The sequence below is a fragment of the Cimex lectularius genome, unplaced genomic scaffold (assembly GCF_000648675.2).
Source record: "Cimex lectularius strain Harlan isolate CLEC.00 unplaced genomic scaffold, Clec_2.1 scaffold25, whole genome shotgun sequence".
Classification (NCBI taxonomy): Eukaryota; Metazoa; Arthropoda; class Insecta; order Hemiptera; family Cimicidae; genus Cimex; species Cimex lectularius.
Genome location: NW_019392633.1, coordinates 1280401 through 1307023, shown reverse-complemented (window position 1 = coordinate 1307023; position 26623 = coordinate 1280401). Strand labels below are relative to the sequence as shown.

The 26623-nt window shown below is 34.6% G+C and overlaps 1 protein-coding gene across 8 annotated transcripts in view; it reads right to left on the bottom strand.

Moving 5' to 3' along the window:
* Positions 1-26623, bottom strand: part of LOC106668738 (protein spire) — a 207719-nt gene that overhangs the window by 27726 nt on the left and 153370 nt on the right. For all 8 annotated transcript variants that reach the window (XM_024224840.1, XM_024224855.1, XM_014397755.2 and 5 more), the window contains one exon: positions 24674-24782. In XM_024224840.1, coding sequence (XP_024080608.1) covers positions 24674-24782 — 109 coding nt within the window. The remainder of the gene's footprint in view (positions 1-24673; positions 24783-26623) is intronic.

Here is a 26623-nt window from a genome sequence, read left to right as displayed (position 1 = left end):
CCGGAATGAAACACGACCGACCTAAGCCTCAATTTGGAAGGTGAGTCAGGCTTTTGGCCCTCCTTGGGGGAACCTAATCGTTCTTTCGCCCCTATCCTGTATCGACGTTTCTTCACTCCTACACCAGCCCATATCAAAATAGCACAGTTTACATGTTACTAATTCACTCGACCTCGATCTCATGAAGGTAAATACGAAATCGATTTATTTATGCGCTTGTTAGCATGATGTTCAGTCAATTTATAACTTAAGAAAATCAAACTTTTTTATCTCAACCAATACCTTTCATAAATATTAATTAATTGAAAAATGTTAATTGGTCAATCGGATCACGAACTGTAACGGACTTAAGAAAACGTTTAACAGGAAATGTTTTTATGCACTTCTATGCAACGATCTGACTTTTTTTTTTTGAAAACGATTATGCATCATGGGTTTGGAGTAATGTTTGTGGTACCATTTTATATTGATTTTTTAATCAATTAACGTTATTGCTAATTAAACAAGAGCGAAAAAAATGCTTAAAAATATCAAGCCTATCGAGACCATCGAATGTCCACGTTCAAATACTTTCTTTGGAGAGACTTCTGAAGGGAAAGCTTCTTGGCTTAGCGGCCTTCCGGTTTGGTCAAGATGGGCGTAACTGTACCACTCCTAGAAGCACGGATAATAAGATTAGCCGTGTCTCGCCTCGCCGACTCTGTCGACCTATTGATTTCAAACGTTCCAGAATAGAAGAGCAATTGTGTTGTTTACCGTTCGACTTTTCAAAAGGTGGAACGGTCGAGGGAAATTCCGTAACGACTTTGAACGCCGATCCATATGCCGTGAGAACCCCGATAATTGTTACTCTCGTATGCGAGGACTGCGGATTGACAAGGCGAATTGGGATGAAGATTTAAACATAGAACACACTGGAGCATACATAGTATCATAGTCAACACGCAGAATTAGTTAGTACATATACAGCTTAATCGTGTAGTATAGTGTCTTCGGTACGATTTGGATGTTAGTATGTATACAGTACGTCGGTAAAATATGGCCTTTAAACGATTTTACATTACAGTGGGGTATTGTCGCTGAAATCCCAATTTCCTGGAAATGCGTGTATTTGGAATCGGGACGGAAAAAGCGCGAGCGGGAAATTTTCCTCACAGTTGGTGACGAAGTCGTTGACCGTAGCCGTTCAACGACCCAACTATTCATATTGTCCCAACTGTTTTTGCCGGTGAATGGCCAAACGCCAAATCGGACCGCACGGTTGTCATGATAACATGATTTCTTCCGTTGTAAAATTAAAAGAAAAACGTAATAACTTGAATTTTAATTTATTACGAAGATCTTCTTACTGAACCTTAATGCTTCTTACCCCGAGTTGGAACTGGGTTTGTACAACTGTCGGTATTTTAAAAACTTTCTTGAAACATTATTTTAATATTTCCAATTTTTATTCGTTTCAGATTTTTTATAAACATAATACATCTCTTGTGCTGTAAGTTGTTGAACAATATATTGTAGCGTGAAATTTTCTTTATTAACAGAAAGTTTTCGACATCCTCACATGAGTCCTCTTCAATGATAATTACATTTGTATATCCTATAAAAACTGTTTATGTACGTTGTTTTCTAGTATTTTAATATATTATATTAGTAAGTGTACATACCAGTGGACTTACCAACAGTGTAACCTTTTATTCTCCTATCTCTCTAAGGAATCAATCTTATCAATTATGACCTCATACTTTCTGATTATATTTTTACATATACTTTTTATATTGTCTGTAATATTACTATATTGCGCATAGATTTTTGCTTTATTTTTGTGTGCAAATTTACATTATTATTAAAGATGTTTATGTTATTGTTCTTCTAACCAATTTAATCTAGTCTGATTAGTGACCGTTTGTCGATGATTATTCAGAAATCGTGAGATGTGGTCTGGTGTGATGTAGGTTTCAGAAAAACATTTTCTTTATCGTGCCAACGTTTCGATCTTTATTGAGATCATCTTCAGGACCTTGTGTAGTCTGCATTGAAGATGATGCCCTGAAGATGACCTCAATAAAGATCGAAACGTGGCACGATAAAGAAAATGTTTTTCTGAAACCTACATATCACCGGACCGCATCTCACGATTTCTGAATAATCATCGACAAACGGTCACTAATCACACACATTTCTTCACGAGAAGAACGAAGAACATGGGATACTATGAACAAATTTCAACTACATATGGACACGAAGCAAAAAGTATTCTGAAGGGCATCGCCAACAATGAGAAGAAACTCGTATCGGCTATCAATCAGAGAGATTTTTTGTTGAAATGCAGGCAACACAAGGCCCTGAAGATGATCTCAATAAAGATCGAAACGTTGGCACGATGAAGAAAATGTTTTTCTGAAACCTACGTCACACCAGACCGCATCTCACGATTTCTGAATAATTAATCTAGCCTCTTTTTTTAAATACATTTTACATTTTGTTTCAATTTGTATGTCACAATAAAGCTGATGGTTGGTTGCAAAAATTATTTAAAAACAAATATCGTTTTGTACTATAGAAAAAGACAAAACAAATAAGTAAAATTAAGACGTTGTAAAGTCGTCGTGATTTTTGTGAATAGAAGTCTCAGGTGAATGTCCTTAATGATCAACTAGCTTTCATCTTTCATGCCACTTAAGTATTTTTGAGTTGTCATGCAACTATTTTGTCGTAACACATCATATTCATCTGTTATTGAACTGAAACTCGATTCACGGGCAAATTCCGAGCTTCTTATCTCGTGAAGATAATCCGCGTTAATGGAGTTTCAAGCTGTTTTCTTTCCGAACTTCTCCAACCGTATTTACAGCAATACGATACGGAATATCTTCTGTTTCCATGAGTGAAGATCATGGTAAGAATCCTTCTTTTTCATTATGAAAATTCACAGTCAATACGATGAAGTTCCAGGCAAAGGAGGTGTGCCATTTCTATTGCAATTTCAACACTATTTATTTTAAAATTAGATCTGGATAGATTTAAAATTAGATAAAGAGACAAAAAACGTCTGCGGATATTCAAGATAAGGAATGCTTACATAAACTTTACCACAATATATATATATATATATATATATATATATATATATATATATATATATATATAAAGAATGCGTTGATACTTACAGTACAAATTTTACGGTAGGAAATCTCCCGACACACATAACATATGACTTGCACATTTTTGTTGTAAAAGTGTGTGGGTGAATGAACTGTGAAAGGCTTAGATTTTACAATTGAAGAGGGTCGACTATTAGATAATAGTGCAGAACGTAATTCTAGTTTACTTACTTAGTTTACTTTTGATTTACTTGATAACACCCGAAAAATGGTATCAATCAATCCTCTATCTAGGCATCAATAAGGTGAGTTTACCACAAAAAGTAGCATTTTTATAATGTTAAAAAATAATCTCAAGGAATGTTATAATCCAATAGGCTCCATTATTTGTGTGAGCAATTGAATTAAAATAAATAATTAGATCCGGTAAATGCTTTAAGATTTAAAAAAAATTCACTAGTGTTCGTGGTCCAATTGACCGAATAACGTTTTCAAATTAATTAATCTTTATATAAAGCATTGGTTGAGATAAAAAAGTCAGTGTCACGAGCGGGATTCGAACCCACGACTCTCGGTTAAATACGCCGCTGCTCTAGCACTTGCGCTATCGTGACTTCGAATGCCACTCGTGACATTTATCTCAACCGATGCCTTATATAAAAATTAATTAATTTAAAAGTTAATATTGAAGATTCCCAAAAACTAAGCTTTTTTTGCAGAAAAATATTAGGTATTTTTCATTCGATTGATATTCTGAAACATGATTTGATATAAAACAAGTAAGTTACAAAAATAAACCGTGTTTATTGTACATCGCGTATACAAGATATCAGAAAAACAATTAGACGTTAATCAATTAATACAATTGTCATTATCACTATGATTAAAGCTCAACGCGACCGCTGACGCAAGTTCGAGCCGAAAGTAAAAGCTCTTGAATAAGACACGTATGACGTTGGATGCGAAGTTAACTCGGGGCCGATTATGAAAAGGCATCAACGCCGTCTGTCAAGTTCCGTCATTGCTGGTTACTTTTACCAGTTCAGTTTTGAGTGAACGGTTGGCAATTTTTTTCTATCACGGTCAGCACTCTTAAAACCTATGCAAGTCGGGCCCGATATTATTTAAGAAATCAAGTTAATACTTGTTAAACGACAGACTAAATTAAACTTTCTTCTAATGAGAGAGATTTAAATAGTACCGTCAAAGCTGACAAATCTCTGACAAGAGCCATCTGCAGGTTAAAGATCCATGATATCAGGGAACGTTTTGTAAGAAAAGATAGGATAAGAATGAGGAAACAATGGGAATCTAATGGGCACAAGCAATCCTACAATCTCGTTGAGTTTTAAAAGGAAATAAGTTACAGAGTGCATCGAAATAGGGAAAAACACCTAGTTTTAAAAGATTTTTTCGAATACACCAACACGGTGGATGTTGCAAAGAAGCAGAGGAAATCCATATCTCAAGTCAGTTGTAGTACGCTCTAGAAACATTGGAAGAAATAAAACCACTGCAACTTTTCAAATAATCAGTTCACAAAAACCTGTTCAGCCTCGGTGTAATATAAGTACGTATGTATAGTATTACAATGGAAAGGGTGCGGTGTAATGTAACCCTGAAATCTCAATCATTCAAGCGAAATAGAACACTTGCGACTTGGCTTGGCTCATAGACTTGAAACTTAAAGATAAACAATAATTTGTTATCTTTTCTCAGAGGAAAAATTCGGCTTGTTGGCATTTATCCTAAATACTCGCCACCTCTGGCCTTTATTTGTAACCCTTTCACAATGAGGTGCGTTTCTCTTTACAAAAACCAAAATTTCAATCTTCCATCGTGATTTCCATCCGCGTAAATCTGCTGTTTACATAACCCAATCAATCCAGAAATATCTTTTCTGTTATTGTCTCTGTATTAAACAATTTTAGAAATAAAAACTTAAAAATTATTATTTTTATTAGCACCTGGGACAATATGACCGAAAAGTTGAAAGTAGTGAAACCGAAAACAAAACCCTGGGTCCCAGAAAAAATCGAAAAGAGAGACTGGATTATCCTCACACGATTGAGGATAGGCCACACGAGGCTGACTCAGGCCACCTCTTAATTAGAAAGAGACCTAGGGTATGTCCTCTGTGTGGTGCCGTTGTGACAGTGAAGCACATCCTAGATGAATGCGAACAGCTGGCACGGCACAGAGAGCGGTGCGACCTACCTTCCGACATTTCAAAAATTCTAAGGCATAACAGCGACCATAAAGATCGACTTATGACATAAAAATCAATAACCGCATATAACACATGTGGTTCACCCCCCATTGTATTGTACGAACGTATTTATTAGCGTGAGCGGTTTAGCACGCATTAGGTGCGACTGTGACTGAATGTCGAGTAACTCACAGGCCCACCGATTTAGGTTAGTGATAATACGTTTGTAGTATGATTGTAGGAAGGTTCAACAGCGTGTTGGCTGTAGTAATACTACCGAGATGCTGTGTCCTTTCTAGTATGATCGTATTTATTAGCGTGAGAGGTTACGTGTAAATGGACGTGGCTGACGAGGAATATCCAGACCCCCCACAGGCCCGTCAAAAAACCTTTGGATTAGTTTTATGGATGAGTGGAACTTGTACATACCGTTTGAATGTATTTATTCGCGAGAATGGAAGGAGGCCGGCAGGATTAGAACCATCTTACCGACATCCACTTTAGTTGTAATATTAGGAAACTAGGTTTGTTAGTATAAATGTGTATTATGAATGTGTTTGTATGTAAATGGTCAAATAGTTCAATTTACCACATGTGGAGGGATACAAAGAGAGATGCAACAAAAACCGTAAGGTCCGATGAGTAGCCAGTTAGAACGAAGTTATCAGTAAAAAGTGCAGATTTTTCAAAATGTGAGAAAGATACGCTTGGTGACGGCAATGACCGAAGCAGTTAGCCGGCCGAAAAAAAAATTAGCAGCTATCGCACTCAATGCGTAATGAATTTCTGAATGCTTCTTTGTTTTTGATTTTTAAATAATGCTATCATACACTGAATTATTTGTCGTATCGAATGACTAAATCCACGACGTCTAGGAGAGAAATGAAATTAAGCAAATACTAAGAAACAAACGATAAAACTGTTTAAAATAATTTAAATGTCAATCTCTTAGAAAGTAGATACTTTCATAAAAATGATAATTCAGCTATTCGACACTATAGAAAAAAAAAAAAAATTTCAACGGTGTCCCATCGGGTAGTTGAAAACTAAGCCCTCCTTTGACTTGTATATTAATAAAAACAATATTAATAATAAATATTAATTAAAATTAAAATTAAAACTTATTATATTTTAATATTATAAATATAAGTATGTATATACAAGTCAAAGGAGGGCTTAATTTTCAGCTACTCCATGGGACACCTTTGAAAACTATTTTTTTTTCTATAGTGTCGAATAACTGAATTATCATTTTTATGAAAGGATCTACTTTCTAAGAGATTGACATTTAAATTATTTTAGCCAGTTTTATCGTTTATTTCTTAGTATTTGCTTAATTTCATTGCAAATACATGCTTAATTCTTCCAATGTAAAAGTTGTAAGGTATTTAGTTTATTCGATTATTTGACATAGTCGTCGAATACAAACCAACTCTTGTTTTCTAATTGTCATTCTTATCGTGTTTACGTACAAAGAAGACGTCACCAATGCCTGTCAAGTGTTTTAATACACCGTCAAGAAGCCTATTTCCTCACTATGTAAGCAAAACAAGACAAAAGGAATCGTTTGAAGTCGTTTGCGTCATTGGCAGTACGCAGGCATCATGCCATTTGGAGTCCATGAATGGAAATGACAGGAAAAACATAATTATCGATCATAATGAACTAAACATAAACAACTACGTTCCACTCTTTGATAGAATACGGGATGAGACATGAAATACTATAATTTTAACAATAACACTAAGTTTTGTTACGTGAAAGGGAAAAAATTCCAACTACTCATAATCTATATTTCATAAATAACGGGAGTACTTAAGTCAGAAGTACATAAAATTATGTTTAAATCGGCTTATTTTGCAATGGCAGTCTTTGTTTAGTAAAGGCAGCGTATAATCGACGATTCTAGAAAACTGGGCAGTGATAAAGATTAGTATAGTTGAAATTTATAATGACTTCATTAATGGCTTTGTAACGATGTAATCCAAATCAAACGATATGTTACGTCATAGTGGATAGACCAGGAAAACATTGGATGGCGATGTCGAGGATGTTTAACAGTTTTGAATCTTCGACTTAGTATTTATTTAAACGATGTCGTCTCAGTCACCTGTGAAACAACTACAACGATGACGACCGTACAAACTGTACCGAATGGTCAATTGGACAGAAATGATGTTAGTCCTTACTTGCTTTCTGATGCCATGTGTCGGCCTCTTCCGCCTCTTCCTGCTGAAGAGGTTCCGGTGGCGGCACAACATGTCCCTCGATCGGTTTTCCGCCTCTCACAAGCATACCTCGTGCGAAACGAGCACGGGGATGACTGAATACCTACGAGCGCTAACCGGAGGCGGCGCAGGGCGCATGCGATGACATCACCGAGGGCTTCGCCCTTAACCGCCCCCTTTTCCGACCACCTGACACCCCAAGGACTTAACGCGCCCTACTTTACGCCTGAAGCTTGTTCCTGTTACTCCATTAAAATAGTTTTCTGATATTACTTTATCAATTTTCAAACGGCCGATTTGAAATTATCTAAACGTCTTAGGAATGAGAGTAATTTTTCTTACAATTCCTTTGTTATTTACAAATTAATTGAATAAATCCTAAATTTTTATATAAATTATAAATATATTGCCAATTAGTGATATAACACAGTCAGCACTCTAAAAACCGATGCAAGTCGGGCCCGAAATTAGTGCATTTTGATGTAAAGCCCTCCTGTATGACAGGAATAAAGACAATCTTTGATATGCTTCGAACATCTTAATTTTTCCATTTATATTTTGTGGTCTAACTAACCAAATTACTTATTTCAATTATTTATTCTTTTTATGTAAGGTCTTGGTTGAGATGAAAAAGCTAGTGTCACAAGCGGGATTCGAACCTACGACCTTCGGCTAAATACGCTGCTGCCACTACCAGTTGAGCTATCGTGACTTCGATCCACTCGGACACCAACTTCCCATCTCAACCCACAATTAATAAATTGGTTTCACAATCATACTAGAGTAACAAACCTTACAATGAAAATAAAATCTATAAATAAATACAAAATAAAAGTAATAAATAAATTAAATTATTAGGTACTAATAAGTATGTTAAAAACAATAAATAATAAATAGTGCTTTTTTTAATATAATAAAGTTTAAGAACACATACAGAAGGAGTTGACTTGTATAGAATGAATCACAAAAGAAAATGTCATTAAATTATATAACAATAAATTCAGCTCAGTTTATTGCAATTTGTTTGAATATTTCATGCATTGCTGTCTTTTTGAATAAAAATAATTTCATTTATTAACCATCTACCAACCACTAAGATAAAAAAGTCAGTGTCACAAGCGGGATTCGAACCCACGACCTTCGGCTAAATACGCCGCTGCACTACCAGTTGAGCTATGGTGACTTCGATCCACTCGGACACCAACTTCCCATCTCATTTCATCTACAACTTTTCATCTCATTCAAGACCTTATATAAAAAGAATAATTAATTGAAATAAGTAATTTGGTTAGTTAGACCACTAAATATAAATGGAAAAATAAAGATATTGGAAGCATATCAAAGATTGGACAACTAAACATAAATCGATTAATATTTAATAGGTGCAGAGGTTCTTCACTAGCAGCTCCCCGTGGCCACTTCGTAAGTCGCTGAAAATAGAATCCTGATTACACATTTGACAAATGGCAAAAAGAGGGAAAATTCGAAAGGTTGAGATGGGAAATTGGTGTCCGTGTGGATGGAAGTCACGATTGCTCAAATGGTTAAAGCAGCGGCGAATTGGGCCGACGGTCTTGGGTTCGAATCCCGTTCTCTACACTATCTTTATTTTTACTGATTCAATCATTTTGGTTCCCCTTTAGGTTAAATCACATTGAATATTTACCGTTATAAACGTCGAATATGATTACTTGGTACTCAATGGGACAATTATTTCGGTTTTACCTAAACATCTGAACGTTTGAAAACATTATTTTTATTTCATTTATTTTCATCTACAACTGTGTATGTATTATATAGCCAGCAGGTCGGGATTCCATTTGTGATTGCGACATTGCCGGCGTTATAGAGAAAGCTACCCATTGGCAGCCGTTTTGGATTAATAATATGATATTAGTCATTCAAGAGTTCTCTCATCTATATGCTTTTCAGTCACCTACGTGGTAATTGTGGCGAATGGAGTAATCGTATTTGTGTGATCTTGTAATTTGCTGTGAAAAAGACTATAATATGTTTTAATGGATGAGAAAACAAATAGCATGTGAAAATCTCTGGACTGTGTTTTTGTTTACATAAGAAGGAGCAGAAACAATCGTAAAATCCGAAAACTTCGTATTCTTTGAATATTGGCGTATTTGGCCGCTCCATAAACTTGGTGCTCGTGCATCCAAATAGGTGTGCATATGTCGAAAGTTTTGACTTTAATGGTAATTTCGATTGTCGATTTAGTAGGTAATGAAGCATTTTAAATCGTTCGTTAAATGTCGTAATTGTTTTTTTAATCGTGGTCCAGATTACAAATTAGTTTTCTGTCACATGTAAATCCTAGATACTTAACTTTGTCGGATTGAGGAACAAGTTCAAGGTGTAAGTTTATGCTAGGGCAAGTCTCACAACGGAATGGAAAGGTGTAGCGACTTTGAGGTGTAAATGTTACTTTCCAAAGATTGCTCCATTTTCCACTTGTTGCCATGTGGTTTTGAAACAAAAGCGAAGCCTGTGTAGAAGAGGGGTGACTTGTAATACGGCCTTGTCATCTGCGTACGTGGCGGTAAGTGAATTCTCATTTGCGAGCATGTCACAATTAAAAATTGCCTACAAGAGGGGAGCGATTATCGACCCCTGTGGCACACCTCAAACACTTCTTCCATCTCAGTACACTCTGATCCTTGTTTTTTTGCGAAATCTCTCCCCTTAAGGTATGACTTTAAAATCATATAAAAATCACTTATCCCGTACTTGTCGGTCTGAAAAACATAAAAACACTGAGTCGCGTAAGATTTTGCACGAGACATGAAGTTATGAAATGTAATTCTGAAGTTGGTGAAGTGGAACGTTGGGTTCGAAAGCCAAATTGATGGTCTGGTAAGTTACAAAATAATACAGACAATTCTTTTGTAGAATAATTTTTCGAATAATTTAGCTGGAAGAAATTAACAGAACGATAAGATGATGGGGAGCTTAAATTGTTATTTTGGGATCATTTTAATGTAAGAAAGTTTCCATTACATAAGCAAATGTGTAGTTCTCAATATTTCATTAAATAAAGGTATCAGACGGCTTTTTTTTTAAGTTTCTTTATCAGAAAGTATCCAAGTTACATCATCATTCCTGAGAGGAGGTGAGACAACAACATGACGGAATAAGTTTAGTGCTACTATAGAAAAAGACAAAACAAATGGTAGTAAAATTAAGACGTTGTAAAGTCGTCGTGATTTTTGTGAATAGAAGTCTCAGGTGAACGTCCTTAATGATCAACTAGCTTTCATCTTTCATGCCACTTAAGTATTTTTTAGTTGTCATGCAACTATTTTGTCGTAACACATTCATCTGTTATTGAACTGAAACTCGATTCACGGGCAAATTCCGAGCTTCTTATCTCGTGAAGATAATCCGCGTTAATGGAGTTTCAAGCTGTTTTCTTTCCGAACTTCTCCAACCGTATTTACAGCAATACGATACGGAATATCTTCTGTTTTCTTGAGTGAAGATCATGGTAAGGTGGCTTTTTTTTGGGAAGTTCTTGAAGATCTGCTATTATCAAATCATGACCAGGTGATTTTTTTTTTGGAAGGTGGCGTATTTCTTGTGATAATTGTTTTGGAGTTATTGGTTCAGGTATAAGTTCGAAAAGTGTAGGTGTCATAAGTGAATCAGAGATAAATTTATCATGATCAATATTGACTAAATCGAGATGTTTCGCATAAGTTTGAAGTTTCTTTATCAGAAAGTATCCAAGTTACATCATCATTCCTGAGAGGAGGTGAGACAACAACATGACGGAATACGTTTAGTGCTACACCAGAGGCTGTAATGGTTCGTCGTAAAAATAGGCCGAATTCGAAACTCCAAATTGTTTTTATGAATATAATTTGGTGGTAAAATGGTTTATAATCTAGGTTGTTAGTTTTTATTTATTTATTTTTTAAAATTAAAGCACTAATTCGATTATGAAATAAAGCAATTTAATTGGTTCTTTAGTTAAAAGACAACATAGGCTATAAAACAATTAAAATTTATTTAATATAAATTAGTTACGAAAATAACGGAACGTAACGGTATTAATGATCTATTTCGTGAGGTAATTTAATTGAAATGAGTTAACCGAGGCCACAGATAAATAGACCAGACTGCTTTATTGTCCGGCAACCTTTGAACGAACGAATTACAAATCGTAAATTAGGGCGATTCGATATAAAAAAAGTAAACAATTTTATTTATCCCTAAAGGATTTATGGTCTCATATTGTCAATAATAAATTATTAACACCCTACTATACATCAGAACAGAATTGAAAAACATCTCGAGGAAACACGAGCCCATTAAATAAATCGCTTTCTATGAGATTCCAGTAGGAAGATCAATGAGTACAGGACAGGGTATATTTTAATAATAAATTTTTCACGCGAACGACTGGAGAACCCCCCCCCCCTTACGTTTTATAATCAAATAGTGAATAATAACCATATGATTAGCGATATTCTATGGAACATATCGATTTTTGAAACTTCGAAATGGAATTCGAATAAAATATGCCAATACTTTACAAACAAATGATTGTCATATTTAGCACATGACTAGCTATTATCTATATTTACACAGGTTATCAGTAGTTGAAGATAAGAGTGATTGTGTGCAAGGACTTCGTGTGTTCGTGTAATCGGATAAAAAAGTCTTAAAAAAAGACAGTAAAGCGATATTTCATAAATAATTTACCTTTAACGACAAGGTCTTCGCTTGTAAAAATCATGAGACAGTGAAGAAGATATAACACAGAGAATAAAAAAAATTATTTTAAAAAACACTATACTAAACTAGCTACAGGTGTTATAGTACACATGATTGCAACTTACCATTTTCCACTCCCTCAGTTATTTTCATCGTCATTATCGGGGGGGAAAAAACTCCGTAGTAAAACTTGAATTACAGTTAAACAAAATCGATCGAATCACTGCATTATAACAACCGGTAAAAATCCGAGGTCAATAAAAAGTTGCGAAGAGAGACGCGAGGCCGGATCCTGCGCGGAGGAACGGCGGCGGAAGACTGAAGGAGTTGCTGGTTGCTGTTCTGTTCGCCTATGTGGTGGGGATAAATGTTTTCGTGGTTTATCTCCATTTGTCGAACGCGGATTCATACGCGATTATGTAACGGGAAATCAATCGATCCATTCAATATGAACACTCAGGCCAAACAAGGTTGTGGCGGAACGATTGTTAATAAAATAAGACCTACAAACTAAAAAGAAAAAATAAATCTATTAAGACAACAATCAACAGGTATGACTTTCAATTTAATATTTAAAATATTTTATTAATAGATGTTACATTTTTCTTTAGAATTAAAAATTGGCTTATTTGTTTGATCTTGTTTCGTTTCTATGAAAAACATTATGAGCCTGACGCCCGACATTAATTCACCTCGTCCTACTCTGTAATTTTTAAAGGCTGTAATTATTTATCAACTTCATTAATCCGAGTGGAAAAGTGTTTGTTTACGACTATTTCTATATCTAAACGTCTGCTTCGATCTGTAAACAGATCGAGATTATCATCAACGGATTCTGTGTTATGGAGGCCGAAACCCAACTTGAATGTTTTAATTGACGCCTGTCAGGATTAAATTCATATCATAACGATAGTGTAATGACAAGTCTAGTTTATTTACACTTTCCTTGTCAGCATGCCGCTCTTTCGGCTTCCTCATAATTTACAGTCAAAAACACTTTTACGAACAAGCATTTCTAATCGAATCTATAGTTAATTATAGTAGATGATGGGGTTTGGTCATGTTGAACCGGCACACGGGCACTACTGGGTCTGTCTTCACTCGCGGGTTTTTTGTTTGAGTTATTCAAACGCGTTTCCGCATTACGCCATCTTCAGTGAAAAACTGTCTGTCATTCAGTCTGAGTGGGGTTTATATATTGTTGCGTCCGTCGCTTGTCGCTGGGGGCGTTGCGTTAGGGGGCGTCGTCTCCGTGCTCGTTGGTCGGTCTTGGTGGCGGTTATTTTCATTGTCAGTTATTATTTGAGCGTTGTCGGTTTTTTGTTTTTTCCTGGTGTTGGTTGCGATGTTTTGTTCTTCTGAACGTATTCGTTTTTTGTTATGGAGTGTTTTTAGTGGTGTGAAGGTGGTGTGTGATTGTGAGTTTGTTTGTGCGTTTATAAGTTTTAAGTGTTATTTGTTTGTATATCTCGAGGTTCTCCAGTATGTTTAGTTTTCGTCCTTTTTGTGCGTTGTATATTAATGTCATGCTTGTTTCTATTGTGTTTGGTTCGTGGTTGTAGTGTATTAAGTGTGTGGCGTAATTTGATTTTCCGTCATTGTCTCTGAAGGATCTAAGATGTTCTTTGAATCGATCTCTTAGTTTCCTTCCAGTCTGTCCGATGTAAGTGTATCCGCATTGACATGTGATGCTACAAACACCGTTGTTGTCAAGCGGGTTAGTTATGTCTATGTTTCTTTTTAGTAGTTTACCTGTGTTATTGTTGGTCCTTAGTGCTGTTTTCAGTCCGAGTTTGTTGAACAGATTTGTTAGTTTGTAGGTTTCTTTTCCTATGTATGTGAATGTTGTCCATTTGTTGTTGATTTGTGTTTCGTTGTTTTGTTTTTTTTTTAGGAGTTTCTGTATGGTGTTTGTTTTGTAGCCGTTTTTTATTGCAATGTTAGTTATTGTTTGCAGTTCTTTGTTGTAGTTTTCGGTGTTGAGTGGGATTGTTTTTAGTCTGTGTATCATGTGTCGCAGTGCTGAAAGTTTGTGTTGGTGTGGGTGGTTGGATTGTGCATTTATTATGTTGTCTGTAGCAGTGGGTTTTCTGTATATTTTGAAGTCGATTTTGTTATTGGTTCTGGTGAATGTTAAGTCCAAGAAGTTGATGCTGTTGTTGTTTTCGATTTCTATAGTGAACGTAATGTTTTTATTGTGTTGAGGTCTCTGAGTGTGTTTTCAGGGGAAGAGTTGTTTGTGATGGCTAGTATGTCGTCGACGTATCTAAATAGATGGAGTATTCCGTTTTTTGCCATTATTTCTGGGAAGTGATTTTCTTCGAGGTTTTGGAGAAATACTTCTGCGAGAATGGCCGATGTTGGGTTTCCCATCCTTAGTTATAGATAACAACAGCTAATGCCATTTTTCTTGACAAGGAAGACTTGAGACGATTTGCGAAGTCATTCGTGACTTCACACACCTTATTAATTATCTCAACGTTTCCAAACGGTAAAAAAATTCAACAAAATGTTTGCATATTCGATTTCGAGAAATGATTGTACGACCGTAAATAAGAAAGAGTAACTATGAAAACATATGAAACTTCCGGTAAAAAATCTATCAAACCCATTGGCACAAAGCGAACTGTTTCAAGTTCACGAAGATATCACAAGAGGCATGACGGATACTTATTGTTCGGTCGTTTAAAATCATTTTGGTCTGTGTCCTCGCTGGTGGGTCGTTACGAGTATCGAAAATGTGATTACAAACCGCATCGATATTTCTTAGCCCGTTAACTTGATGGGGATTGTTTCACTTGTTTTGTTCCACAGAAAACCGCATTGTTTGCGCCAATTTACCGGTTTTTTCCCACTAATGAAATACGGCCTAATATGCAATAAATGATATACCTATTTCAAGGCAAAATCTTTACCAACACTGAAGAAGACGAGAGCCCGAAACTCGTCTGACTTAAAACTGCAAGGACAGACGGATTAAACCATCAGAAAAGACCAAACTACAGGTTCATCAACCAGCACCTTCCAAAAGGAGTTCTCACAAAAAATATAACGTTCAGTAAAAGTATACGTTTTTCTGGAGGTGCCGGCGATCTATCGAAAATGACCACTTTTTTGATATGTAAATAAAAAAACTGAAGATGCCGTAAAAAGAATCTGGCTTAAATACAGAGCGGGCTTGACATGTAGGCCAATGTTTCCATTTATACGCTTCGCGATGCGTGTAGATGGCGAAGAAGAATATTCCATTCGGACATCACCAACATTCATGACGTGGGAGGATAAACTATTGCAGAACAAGAGGCAATCTGCTCTTTTTCTCCTCAGATTTCGGCACAACATACTTTCCACTAGACATGAAGTGTCGTGAGAATAAATGAGACCTCTTCGCACGGCTTGCGTTTCTTCAGATGTACAAGACGAATGGAAGTATTGCACAGAGAATTGACATTAAAAAAATCAACTCTCTACTCAACTCTAATCTAGATCTACTCAAAAAATCAATTTTTTCTCTTTAAACGTTTTGTGTTATTCTTTGTGTGTAAGGTCTTGATTGAAATGAAAAGTCGGTGTCACGAGCGGGATTCGAACCCACCAGCTTCGGCTCAACACGCCGCTGCTCGAACTATCGTGACTTCGATCCACACCAACTCGGACCAACTCCCCATCTCAATCTACGACGTTTCGAATTTTTCCCTCCTTTTTGCCATTTTTCAAATGTCGTGAAATCAGGATTCGATTCTCGACGATATAAGAACATCCATTTCAATCAAGAACTTACATACAAAGAATAATTAATTGAAAGAAATAATTTGGTCAATCAGACAACTAAATATAATGGTTTTGAATTATATTAAACAATTCAAAACGGATGATTTGAAGAAATTCGGGTGTCTGAAGAAAATCATTAAAAAAATTGATTTCCTTTTTATTATTTTAAAATGAGAAATAATGGGAGAGGAAGCGTCGAGAACCAGAGCAGGAAAATATTTCAGTAAGACGTTAGATAAAGCCGTCAATGATCTCACAACATGAGCTGCTGATCTCCCTATCTGCCTGCAACTACCAAGATATTTGCGGACAATTATAAGTATCACACAATACGGTAAGTCGGCAATTATTTTCCAAAGAATTTACAGTCACATCTTGTATAAAATAGCCTCAGAACGATAAGAATTTTATTAAACAAAACTTCGTTTATTGACGTTGAAAAGTGGGTCAATTTCAATATTCTAGCTCTTTACAACATCGAGCTGTGCCTGAGCAACCACAGCAAGGTAGGTTATCGAAAAGGTATTGTGCAGTCTTCATGGAATTTAGAAGTTGTATTTTGAGATCGCCTGGTTGTACAAATCCGGTCGCTTAAAATACTCAGTTTTTGGCCAAGTAGGAAAAATGTTCTGAATACGAAAGTTTATATTTTCACACAGAAGGTTTTAAAAGTTAATGAACTGAACCTTTGTATCTGTACCCAACCACCTCGTTTCTTCGTATGACCGAATAATTTATTTTTGTCAAGTTTTTCGCTGCCACTAAATATCATAGCCAAGAGCGTAAAGAAAAATTCAGACGAAAACTGTCAGGATTTCGAAGGATTCGTTAGTCAACGATTGATGAATGGAGACACACGGAAGGCAGCGAAACACCGAAATGCGTCTGACAGACCAAAACAGCAAAAACAGAGAGAAAACAAGAGATATTTCAAAATTGTTGACTGATTAATGTGACACTGCCTTTTGTTAGGCTGTAACATTTAAAGGTTAAATTTTTTCACTTAATTAAGAATCAAAGCTTTTAATTCATTAATTGGATTTAATCCATAATTAATTTTACAATCAATGCCACAAAACAATAAAACATTTCATGAACGACCGTTGACGTTATCAAAGGTTTGTCTTGATTTAAAGGGGCGACGTTGTTTAAACCCGCAATGCAACGACGTTATGCGGTAGTTTTCGTTTTTAAGAACACGGCGCTGATCCAAGGATGGAACCAATCAAACAATGCGATAAGTCAAAATTTAAAAATTGTATTCCCTTAAATAATGAATTCTTTTTGAAGTAGTTGTTCACGTTTTGTCGTTTATTGTAATATTTGATATGCAGTCTTTTTTAGTTAGTAAAATTTTACATTTCCATAACTTAGTTACCAACCAAGTGTTGAAAGAAACCATTAAATATTATTTAAAACATCGTTTTTTTTAAACAACTTTTTAAACTTTAATATGTAAGTGTAATGTATAATAAATACCATATTTGGATCAGAAAAGAAGAAGGCAAATACTAAAGTGAAGAGCAGAATACAAAAACCAGAATTTTTTCAGCAATTAAAGGCAATGTACCTTCATAAACAAACTTGACTATTTAATTATCTCAAAATGTCGCAACTATTCAACAATGAAAGATGTGGGGAACATAATAATTTTTATCATATTTTACATCATATTTTATATATTTATATATATTTTTTAGGTCTTATTTTAATCCTCACCCCAAGTCCCATATGCTTTTTTGTATATTTATCTAATATATAATTCATATAATTGATAATTAGAATATCGGTTTAAGACCAGTTAAAAAAAATGCCCAGCTCTTTTTCAAGCTTTCCAGGAAAATATCCCCTACATGAGGACTATGTAATTATTAATACTAATTATTAATAATTGTATTATTAATACTTAACAAAGGTTAATAGATATGAACATCTACTTACAGTTGAAGTTTCAGTGTAGTACGTTCATATTTGTTAACCTTGTGAATTACTATTTTTTCATTCAAAAAATTTCGAAGTTCAGATGAAAAGGATAATTTTCATAGCAAGCTTGGCGAAGGAACTGAGCCTTTCTTTCTTTGAAATTCCATGTTTTAATACAAAATAAATAATAAAAAATAAAAAAATCATAAAAATAAAAAAAAAATTAAAAACCAAAGGTAGAATTAGCTATGATAAATAATCTATTTTTCAGAGCAATGTACACAATGAAGAAAAGTGTATTGAATAATGGTTTAAATGTCAGTCAGCCAACAATGTAGTATGTCGACGCTTAATTAGTCCCAAGTGTTATTTAGGTCAACTATGACAAGTGACAAGTAATATGAAAATTTTATTTGTAAGACAATCCGATAAAAAATTAAAATAAAGAAATTATTAACTAATGTAAGATTCGCCTTATACAAGAAAGCAACTCTCTCCTGTTCTGCGGGTTTGCTTCACAAATGAAGGGGCAACTGTCAGCCACCAAACCATATTAAAAAAAGTAAAAAAACATGAATCAATTTAAAAATATCGTTGTCATTTTCTTAACCAAAAAAAGTCAGCATTTTGACCCTAATTGCGCTAATTTGTAATAATGAATGTAGCAGACTCTGAAATCGCCCCAAAGACAAATAAACCACCATAGTCATTCTACAAATATTAGCTACTTTTTCATAAAATAGGGTTTCAGTGTATTAAAAGAAGAAAACAGAAAAGTCTAAACTTTAATTCACGTTTGTTGTATTTGTATTTTTTTAATGAAGAAAAATGCAAGTAATATTAAAATTTTGTTTGTAAGACAATCCGATAAAAAATTAAATTAAAGAAATTATTAACTAATGTAAGATTCGCCTTATAAGAGAAAGCAACTCTCTCCTGTTCTGCGGGTTTGCTTAACAAATGAAGGGGCAACTGTCAGCCACCAAACCATATTAAAAAAAGTAAAAAAACATGAATCAATTTAAAAACAATCAATCGTTGTAATTTTCTTAATCAAAATAAGTCAGAATTTTGACCCTAATTGCGCTAATTTGTAATAATGAATGTAGCAGACTCTGAAATCGCCCCAAAGACAAATAAACCACCATAGAGTCATTCTACCAATATTAGGTAATTTTTCATAAAATAGCCTAGGGTTTCAGTGTATTCAAAGAAGAAAACAGGAAAGTCTAATGTTTAATTCACGTTTTTTTGTATTTGTATTTTTTTTAAATATGTATCAAAGCAATTGAAAGTAATATACGAAAGAAAAGTTGTTAGGATGGAATTTTGAAGATATCTTTCTTGACGTAAGCCTGTATAAGAAGGACAAACGTCTTTTATCAAGATCTCATATCGCCATCTTATCAAATTATGTAATTATTTAATATAGCGTTTAATAAAAATAGTTGATAACAAGTGTACAGTGAAAATCGTCCTAATGATCGCTTTTGCATCGCTGAATGTTTTCTTTGCTGAAAAAGGGTGCATTTTTAGTATTTTATCGTATGAATATTTTTAATTGTAAAGCTTCTAGATAACACATTGATTTTAGATATTTCATTCGCTGTTTTTTTTTATTGTACAGAATGTGGTTCCCGATATATTGAAGACAGTACAAAAGTAATTTTGCTGTAAATACAAGTTTTCACGACCATTCAAATTTTGTCTGTATTTAACCAAAATTGTATTATTTTCTCTCTAAAAAATAAAATTTAAAAATTTCAAATCTCTATTATATATCAGTCTTCGGACTTATGTAAGGAATTTTCTTTTATCATTCCAGTGGTGATCAATTATTTTCGATTTCTGCACGATAAATCACTCCCAAAAACGGTAAAAAACAAACCGACTTAATCTAATGTGTACAATTTAGGCGAATGAGGCTCATGACCGTTCATTTTAATCACTTTAACCGACCTTCTTAAAATAAAAAAACAAACATTCGGTCGACTGTACGACAAGAGTAAAGGAACACAAGAAAATACATTTTTCTTTTAATCTTCTTTCTTCGTTTTGTTCTTTACACGCCCTAGTACGGATAACTATTCAAACGACCTGAAACATTAATATCGATCATTACTATCGATTAACGAAATAGATTAGCGTAATTCTACGTTAATAGTTTAGTCAATAGTTGATGCCGGCAGTATAAAACACCCCAATTTGGTTTGTTTAAATATTTTTTTTTTGTGCGCGTGAATAATTTGTTTAAATCGCTTTAATTAATATATCTTTATAAAACCATTTCCCGGCTAAATAATCGTACTCGTTGAGTCATAAAATTTAAACTAATGTTCTAATTACTATATCGCCGCCAGATCGGCTTTGATTTACAAAATTATAATAACTTTTTTAAGATTTTTATTACGTTTTTCAATTACGAACATCTGGTAATAAATACTAATTGGTACAGTTTTACACGTCAAACGATGACTGAGCTGGCAGAGATGTCACTCCGAAAGAGAGCACATTTGTGATGTACAATAAGCGTACCGATCCTTCATCTGTCTCAGTTCCAGGATTTAAAAACTAAGTGTAAAGAAATTTTAGTGTTTTTTGTTCTTTTTCTATCGGTTGCCCTAGTTTTAAATTGGTCCCGCCGATTCGACTATCCACACGGGATCGCCGTTCTCTTCGAGCGCTTTCAAACGTGCTTATTTGAATCTTATCGCAGAGCTCCTAAATCCTCCTTTGAAATCCTGGAGCACGAGTCCTTCGGTTGATTTATCGATAGTTTTCTTAGACGGAGGTGGAAATTCCTCAGGCCCCTCGTGTTCTCGTGCAGGACGAAAAATACGTCCAGACGTTGTAAGGGGAAATAAGTTAATTTTTGAATCTCTCGAATCATCACCGAATTAGACGAATATTGTAAAATGAAATAATTGCGATGTATTATTATGAAAAAACACGGATTTAAAGGTAGACGCGCGACAATTTTAACTAATTAAAAAACTTGAATTCTTAATTCATTTCACGGAACTTAATCTGGGACATGAATGAAACAGTGAAAAAGCGAAATTGGTTTCCGTCGTATTTAAAAGAACCATATCGCGTTTCTCTATATTTTGACAGTTTTTTTAAACGAAATATTTGAAAAACAGCATAACATGTTTAATGTTGGTGCGAGTAAATTCGATTGCCGATTTATTACTTGGTCAAATTTGACCTGGTCGAATTTATCTCCGAAACATCATTGACATGGGTGTTTCGGAACATTTTGATCCGCCTACACACGCCGCTTTGGTCTGTCAGACGCATTCGTCTTCTCGCCATTTTCAGAGGTTGGGTATGGATATTATCGATTCTGTAAAATAAAAACAGACACACATACCACTGAGAGTCGGACAGAGACTGACAGACCAAGATAGGCGGATTAAAACGATTCGCCGATAAATTTAACCAAGTTGGCAATTTAACCAAATTGGCAATCGAATTTACTGCAACAACAAACAGGATTTTTAAGATTTTCCTTTTTAAACGATTAAAACCTTCATCGGCTTGAACTATTGTTGTTGTTTATTATACTATCACATTACAAACTCGGGTCTAATTAATTAATTTGTGAACAAAAGGGGAATTAATTGTCTGTCGGTGATTTCCTACGCCCTTGACCTTCGACGCGTGTGACGCACATGACCGCATTCAATCAAATGTACAAAAACCAGAAAATGGTTCTATTCAAATGATCTCAACTCATGTCGTTACGACGATTTGTAATATAGAGATTTATTTATTGAGAAATAATTCGTATCTAATAATTCATAACGCGTCCGTTTTCGCCCTGTGAGAGACATATGTGGGACATGACAAATTTGTGTCCTGTTTCAGTTGTGTTGAGCTGCAAATCTGGCGATGTACGAAATTGTGAACGACGGGGGTGTGGCTGCGGAGGTATCGACCGACGCTTCTCCTGCGACTCTCCACCGCTTATTTATATGACGCAGTTTCCGACCTGTATTACCCAAGGACCGATTGAGTTTTTCACAGTAGGTTTGTCATTCTTCAAAATTATGCAGTTGTTTTCAGAATAAATATGTATCGTCCTGTATGACTTAAGAACAAAATGAAACCTGGCATCTGTAATTTTAAATATTTGGGGGGGGGGTTTATCATCCTAAGTATCGCACAATTTAATGATCTTGAAGCCAATGTTACACCCGACTGCAAATTCACTGATCCAATTACTTTTAAGGTTTTCTTCAAAAATTAAAGTTTGACGTGCAAGAAGAGAAGAAGTGAAACTAAAAAAAAGATGGCAAAACTGATTGACATCTTACGAGCTAAATTTCTTAATACTTTTATCCGAATTCTTCGACCTCGAAAGGAAGTCAGGGTACAAAGAATATGGATCATTATTTCTTTTTTTTAAATCCATTGCATCAATCACATAATTGTTATATATTTTTAAATTTACCTAAACTTACATCTTTTAGCTAATTTCTAGTGAGTGGTACAGACTTTACTGACTTTAGACGGTTTTCCAAGGTGTTTAACAATTTTCTTCCAATTAAAAAATGGATAGCCATGTTATCACGATCTTTTTTACAAAAGGGTTAATCCATTGTGATTTTTTCATTTTGTAGGTTTTAGTTGTAAATATTTGGCGAAAACAGTCGGACTTTTACTTGTGTGAAAAACAAAACTCACTACACCCCTACTCGGCCCATCTACAAGATTAATCTAGGGAAAGGTCGTGCAGTGTTTAAAGGGTAAAAAAGGGTAAAAATTCTTTTCGACCCATAAAATAATAATTTAAATTTTGAACAAAGAACCGTATGCTTTTTGTTTAGAATTTAAATAAGTAATCTAATACAAACAACTATTTTTCTGTGGTTACATAACAATTTATTAACCAAAATTTTTACAGAATATACTTTAAGACTTCCAATTAATCAAAAACGGACGTAGCGCTCATAAGTCTTCCTAATTTTCTTTGGATTAGCAATTTCTTTTTGAACGATCTGTCCCATCTTGTCAGCTTTACCCAATCTGGAATTAGTCAATAATTTTATGTTGTATTTATCCTTCTTAAAAGTAGTTGATCTATTGAAAATTAGGACCGGAAAAACAAATATAAAATTTTAATTAATTCTACTTTTTATCTAAGGTCTTGGTTGAATGAAAAAGCTAGTGTCATGAGCGGGATTCGAACCCACGACGTTGCTAACCTCTTGTGTTATCGTGTTGAAGGTCGTTGGTTCGAATCTCGCTCGTGACGTTAGCTTTTTAATCTCAACCAAGACCTTAGATTAAAAGTATAATTAATTACAATTATTAATACGGTCAGTTATGATTACTAAATCCATATATATAAAATTGATTTCTACTAACCGCCTACAGGTTAGAAAGCTTACAAATAACTAAAAGTATATTTTCACTTAACTTTAGAGGTTGCTTGAATATGTCAGTACAGACCGAAACGCCAACTCTTGTCGGGTGGGAAGTGTTAAGAGAAAATAATCCGAAATGAGGCGAAGGTTTACGTTTTCCCTTAGCAATAATATTAGGGTTGATAATTTTTGTTTTGTCCTGTTCCTGTCCTGTCAATTATAGTCATCTGAAGTCGGCGCTGAATCTACTAATAGCCATGCACATTCGATTAAATGTAGATTTTCAGTTAGTAGAAGAGTTCCCTCGAAATTGTGGTATACGACAATGGTTGCCAGTAGTAGCAAGTTGTAATTGCCACATTTACCATTGGCCCCTTGACACTTAGTGGAATTAATAGGACATTTAATCGTACAAGATTAATTTGATTGAAATTATTATTGTTGAATAAAATCTCCTTCCCAGAAATCAAATGACATTTCCATATAACTTAAAAAACAAGATTTTCTAAAATTGTTAATTAACACTAGTAAAAATGCTCGTTAGGTTTCCTCAAGACGAAAAACTTTATTAGAGATTTTTCACTTTAATTACACAATATACAGAAAATTAAGTTATTTATTTTTATATATCTTTTATCAATTTAAAAATTGCAAAGTGAAGCCCTACTTTAACTTTTGTAAGATAGTGGAATCAAAATCTTATCCCGGCCTTTGGTACGAGACGGGAAAAGCGAAAAGAAAATTAATTGTTTACCCTTTATTTTAATTACATTTATATATTATTAAGTTTTTTAATTTGTGAATTGTTTTACATTTAACAACTATGATAAAAAAAGGAAAATAAAACTCATAGTCTATATCAACTTAACAATAATTCAGACGGTCTTGAATTGTCTAAACATTTTTCAACTAAAATTTCGTAAACATCACCCGGCTCGGAGGACCAAAATTTGTTAACAAACGGCAATGCATTTCTCGCAAGGTTAGAACATTTGAAGGTAACTTTGAACAAAATTCTATTTATCCTAAAAGTGTGTTTTCGCGATTGCAATTGAAATCGGACATTATGAGATTTCTTGTTGGATAATTTTTGCGTTCCCGCAAAACCGTGGCGCTACTTGCTTTCAAACAACTAGCGCTTCGTCTGGACGAGAATTATCACGATTGTCTGATATCAGGAGGTGGAGTTGTGACAAGAGCTCACATGCATGTTTGTTTCACAAGTTGTATGTTTTCCATGTATATTTTTTTAATTTTCATGTTAAGAATTTAGGCTAAACATTCAAAATAATTTTAATAGCGAGACGGATTGGTGTGGGACAAAAAAGAACAAACACTTACTTCGTTTAATAGGGAAGAGCTTTGCATGGCCTTGTTTTATAGATTCCAGTAAGTTCTCCCTGGGGGTCCGATTGACAAGTTTGGGCGGATTTAATTTTCTTTCAGAGGCCTGAAAAAATAAACAAATTTTAATTATCTATAAAAACAAACAAATGAGAATGAAATGGTTCACATGCAACTTGATATGCAGTGTCTTCCTACATTGGGCTTAATGGCATGTCAAAAAAATAGTTTATTTGTTAAATCGTGCAAAAAGGAAACGGGCACTCATGTTTCAAGACAAGAAAAAAAATTGAACCATAAAATTGTTGGTTGTGTTCATGTTAATTTATTGGGATGAATGTAATTTATCAGCGTGAATGGAAAAGTTGCTCAACTTTGCTTCCGAAGAATATCGAGTAGTCTGAGGTGGGTGTGTGACGTCTGGAGAGTAAAAGTAAGTTATTAGCGTGAATGGAGTGGGGTACTCCGGGGGACCAGACATATATGCGTATGACGGGTGATGTAATGTTTTAATGTGTTGTTGACAACCTGTCACAAATGAGAGTTACCATTTTATAAAATACACATTTCGACTTTTCGTACAAAAGCAGCGAACCGTGGTAAATGGAAACGCTCAAATGAATACAAGCTGAAATATGCGTGAAAGACCAGAAGAACAAGTACAAACAGCAGAGGGCAAGAGATGACCTTCCCTAAACATTCTACATTATTATTTTGATTAATATTTCGTTTTAAACCATAAATCTCGGGGGATTCTTTAAAAACAATTGAAATCGTCAATTGTGCGTCATTGAAGCAGCTACAGGGCAGATTTTTTTTCTGTCTTCAACAAACACCAATGTATTACGGATTCAATTAACTTGCGTTTTGCTACAGAAACCAAGTTAAAAAACCTCCAAACACTATTAATTGCGTACGTGAAGAACACGAAATATTTCATAAATCCATACGATCTTATAAAATGACTGTATGACTACACTTCCATTTTTGGTAGACTGCCTTTTCATCGATGATAAATTAGGACAAATAAATAGCGGACTGTCTCAACCAATTCATGCGATCTATTTCTTCGTAAAATCCATCATAAATATCTTTTAAAATAATATTAATTGAATAGGCAACATTGGATGAAATCTTCTAAGAAGCAGCAATAAAAATTAAAACATTCGGTCCTGGCCTACTTTTCAATGAAATTTGTCTTAATTATTGATTCGATTGAATGAATTTGGAATAAGAAGGAATTATGAGTTAATAGGTGAACGTCAAAATAGAGCTATAGAAAACTGGCTATGTAAAGAAAAATAACCCGCATAAGTAAAACCCAAAGGACTACAAATAAAAAATAAAAATATAAATAAACTAAAGTATAAATAATGTATTCGTTAATAAAACTATTTATTCATTCACAGGAATCAATATATATTTACGTATTTAATAGAACAATAATTATTAAAGTACCGAGTGGTTAAGGCGTCAGACTCTGGGCTAATAGATCCCGCGGTCATGGGTTCGATTCTCACCGTCGCCTCTGCACTTTTTTCTGACGCCTAAGAGGACCGGTGGCCGCAATTGAAAAAATATTGACACGGACTCATCAATGGAAGGGTCAATGGTGGGATCGGATCTCAGCGACCCTGAATTTGGGTCCCAACACTCTTCAAAAATTAGTCTCTTCTATGGACGAACACGAAAATGGATCCAGGAAGGAAATAAATAAGCTGTATACTGCAGCTGTTCATGGGGAACTCCTCCAGTTCCTGGTGTCCATTAGAAAAAAAATTAATATGAATACGCCCTACCCTCAGAATGGAAGGAGAGGCTTTTGCTATTATATAAAGAATGTCAATAAACCTTTTGTACATTAGATTACTTTTACAGTTTAAATAATTTCATTTTAACGAAAACATCATGAACTAGGAAGCTGAAGTTAGTACAACCGTGGTCCGT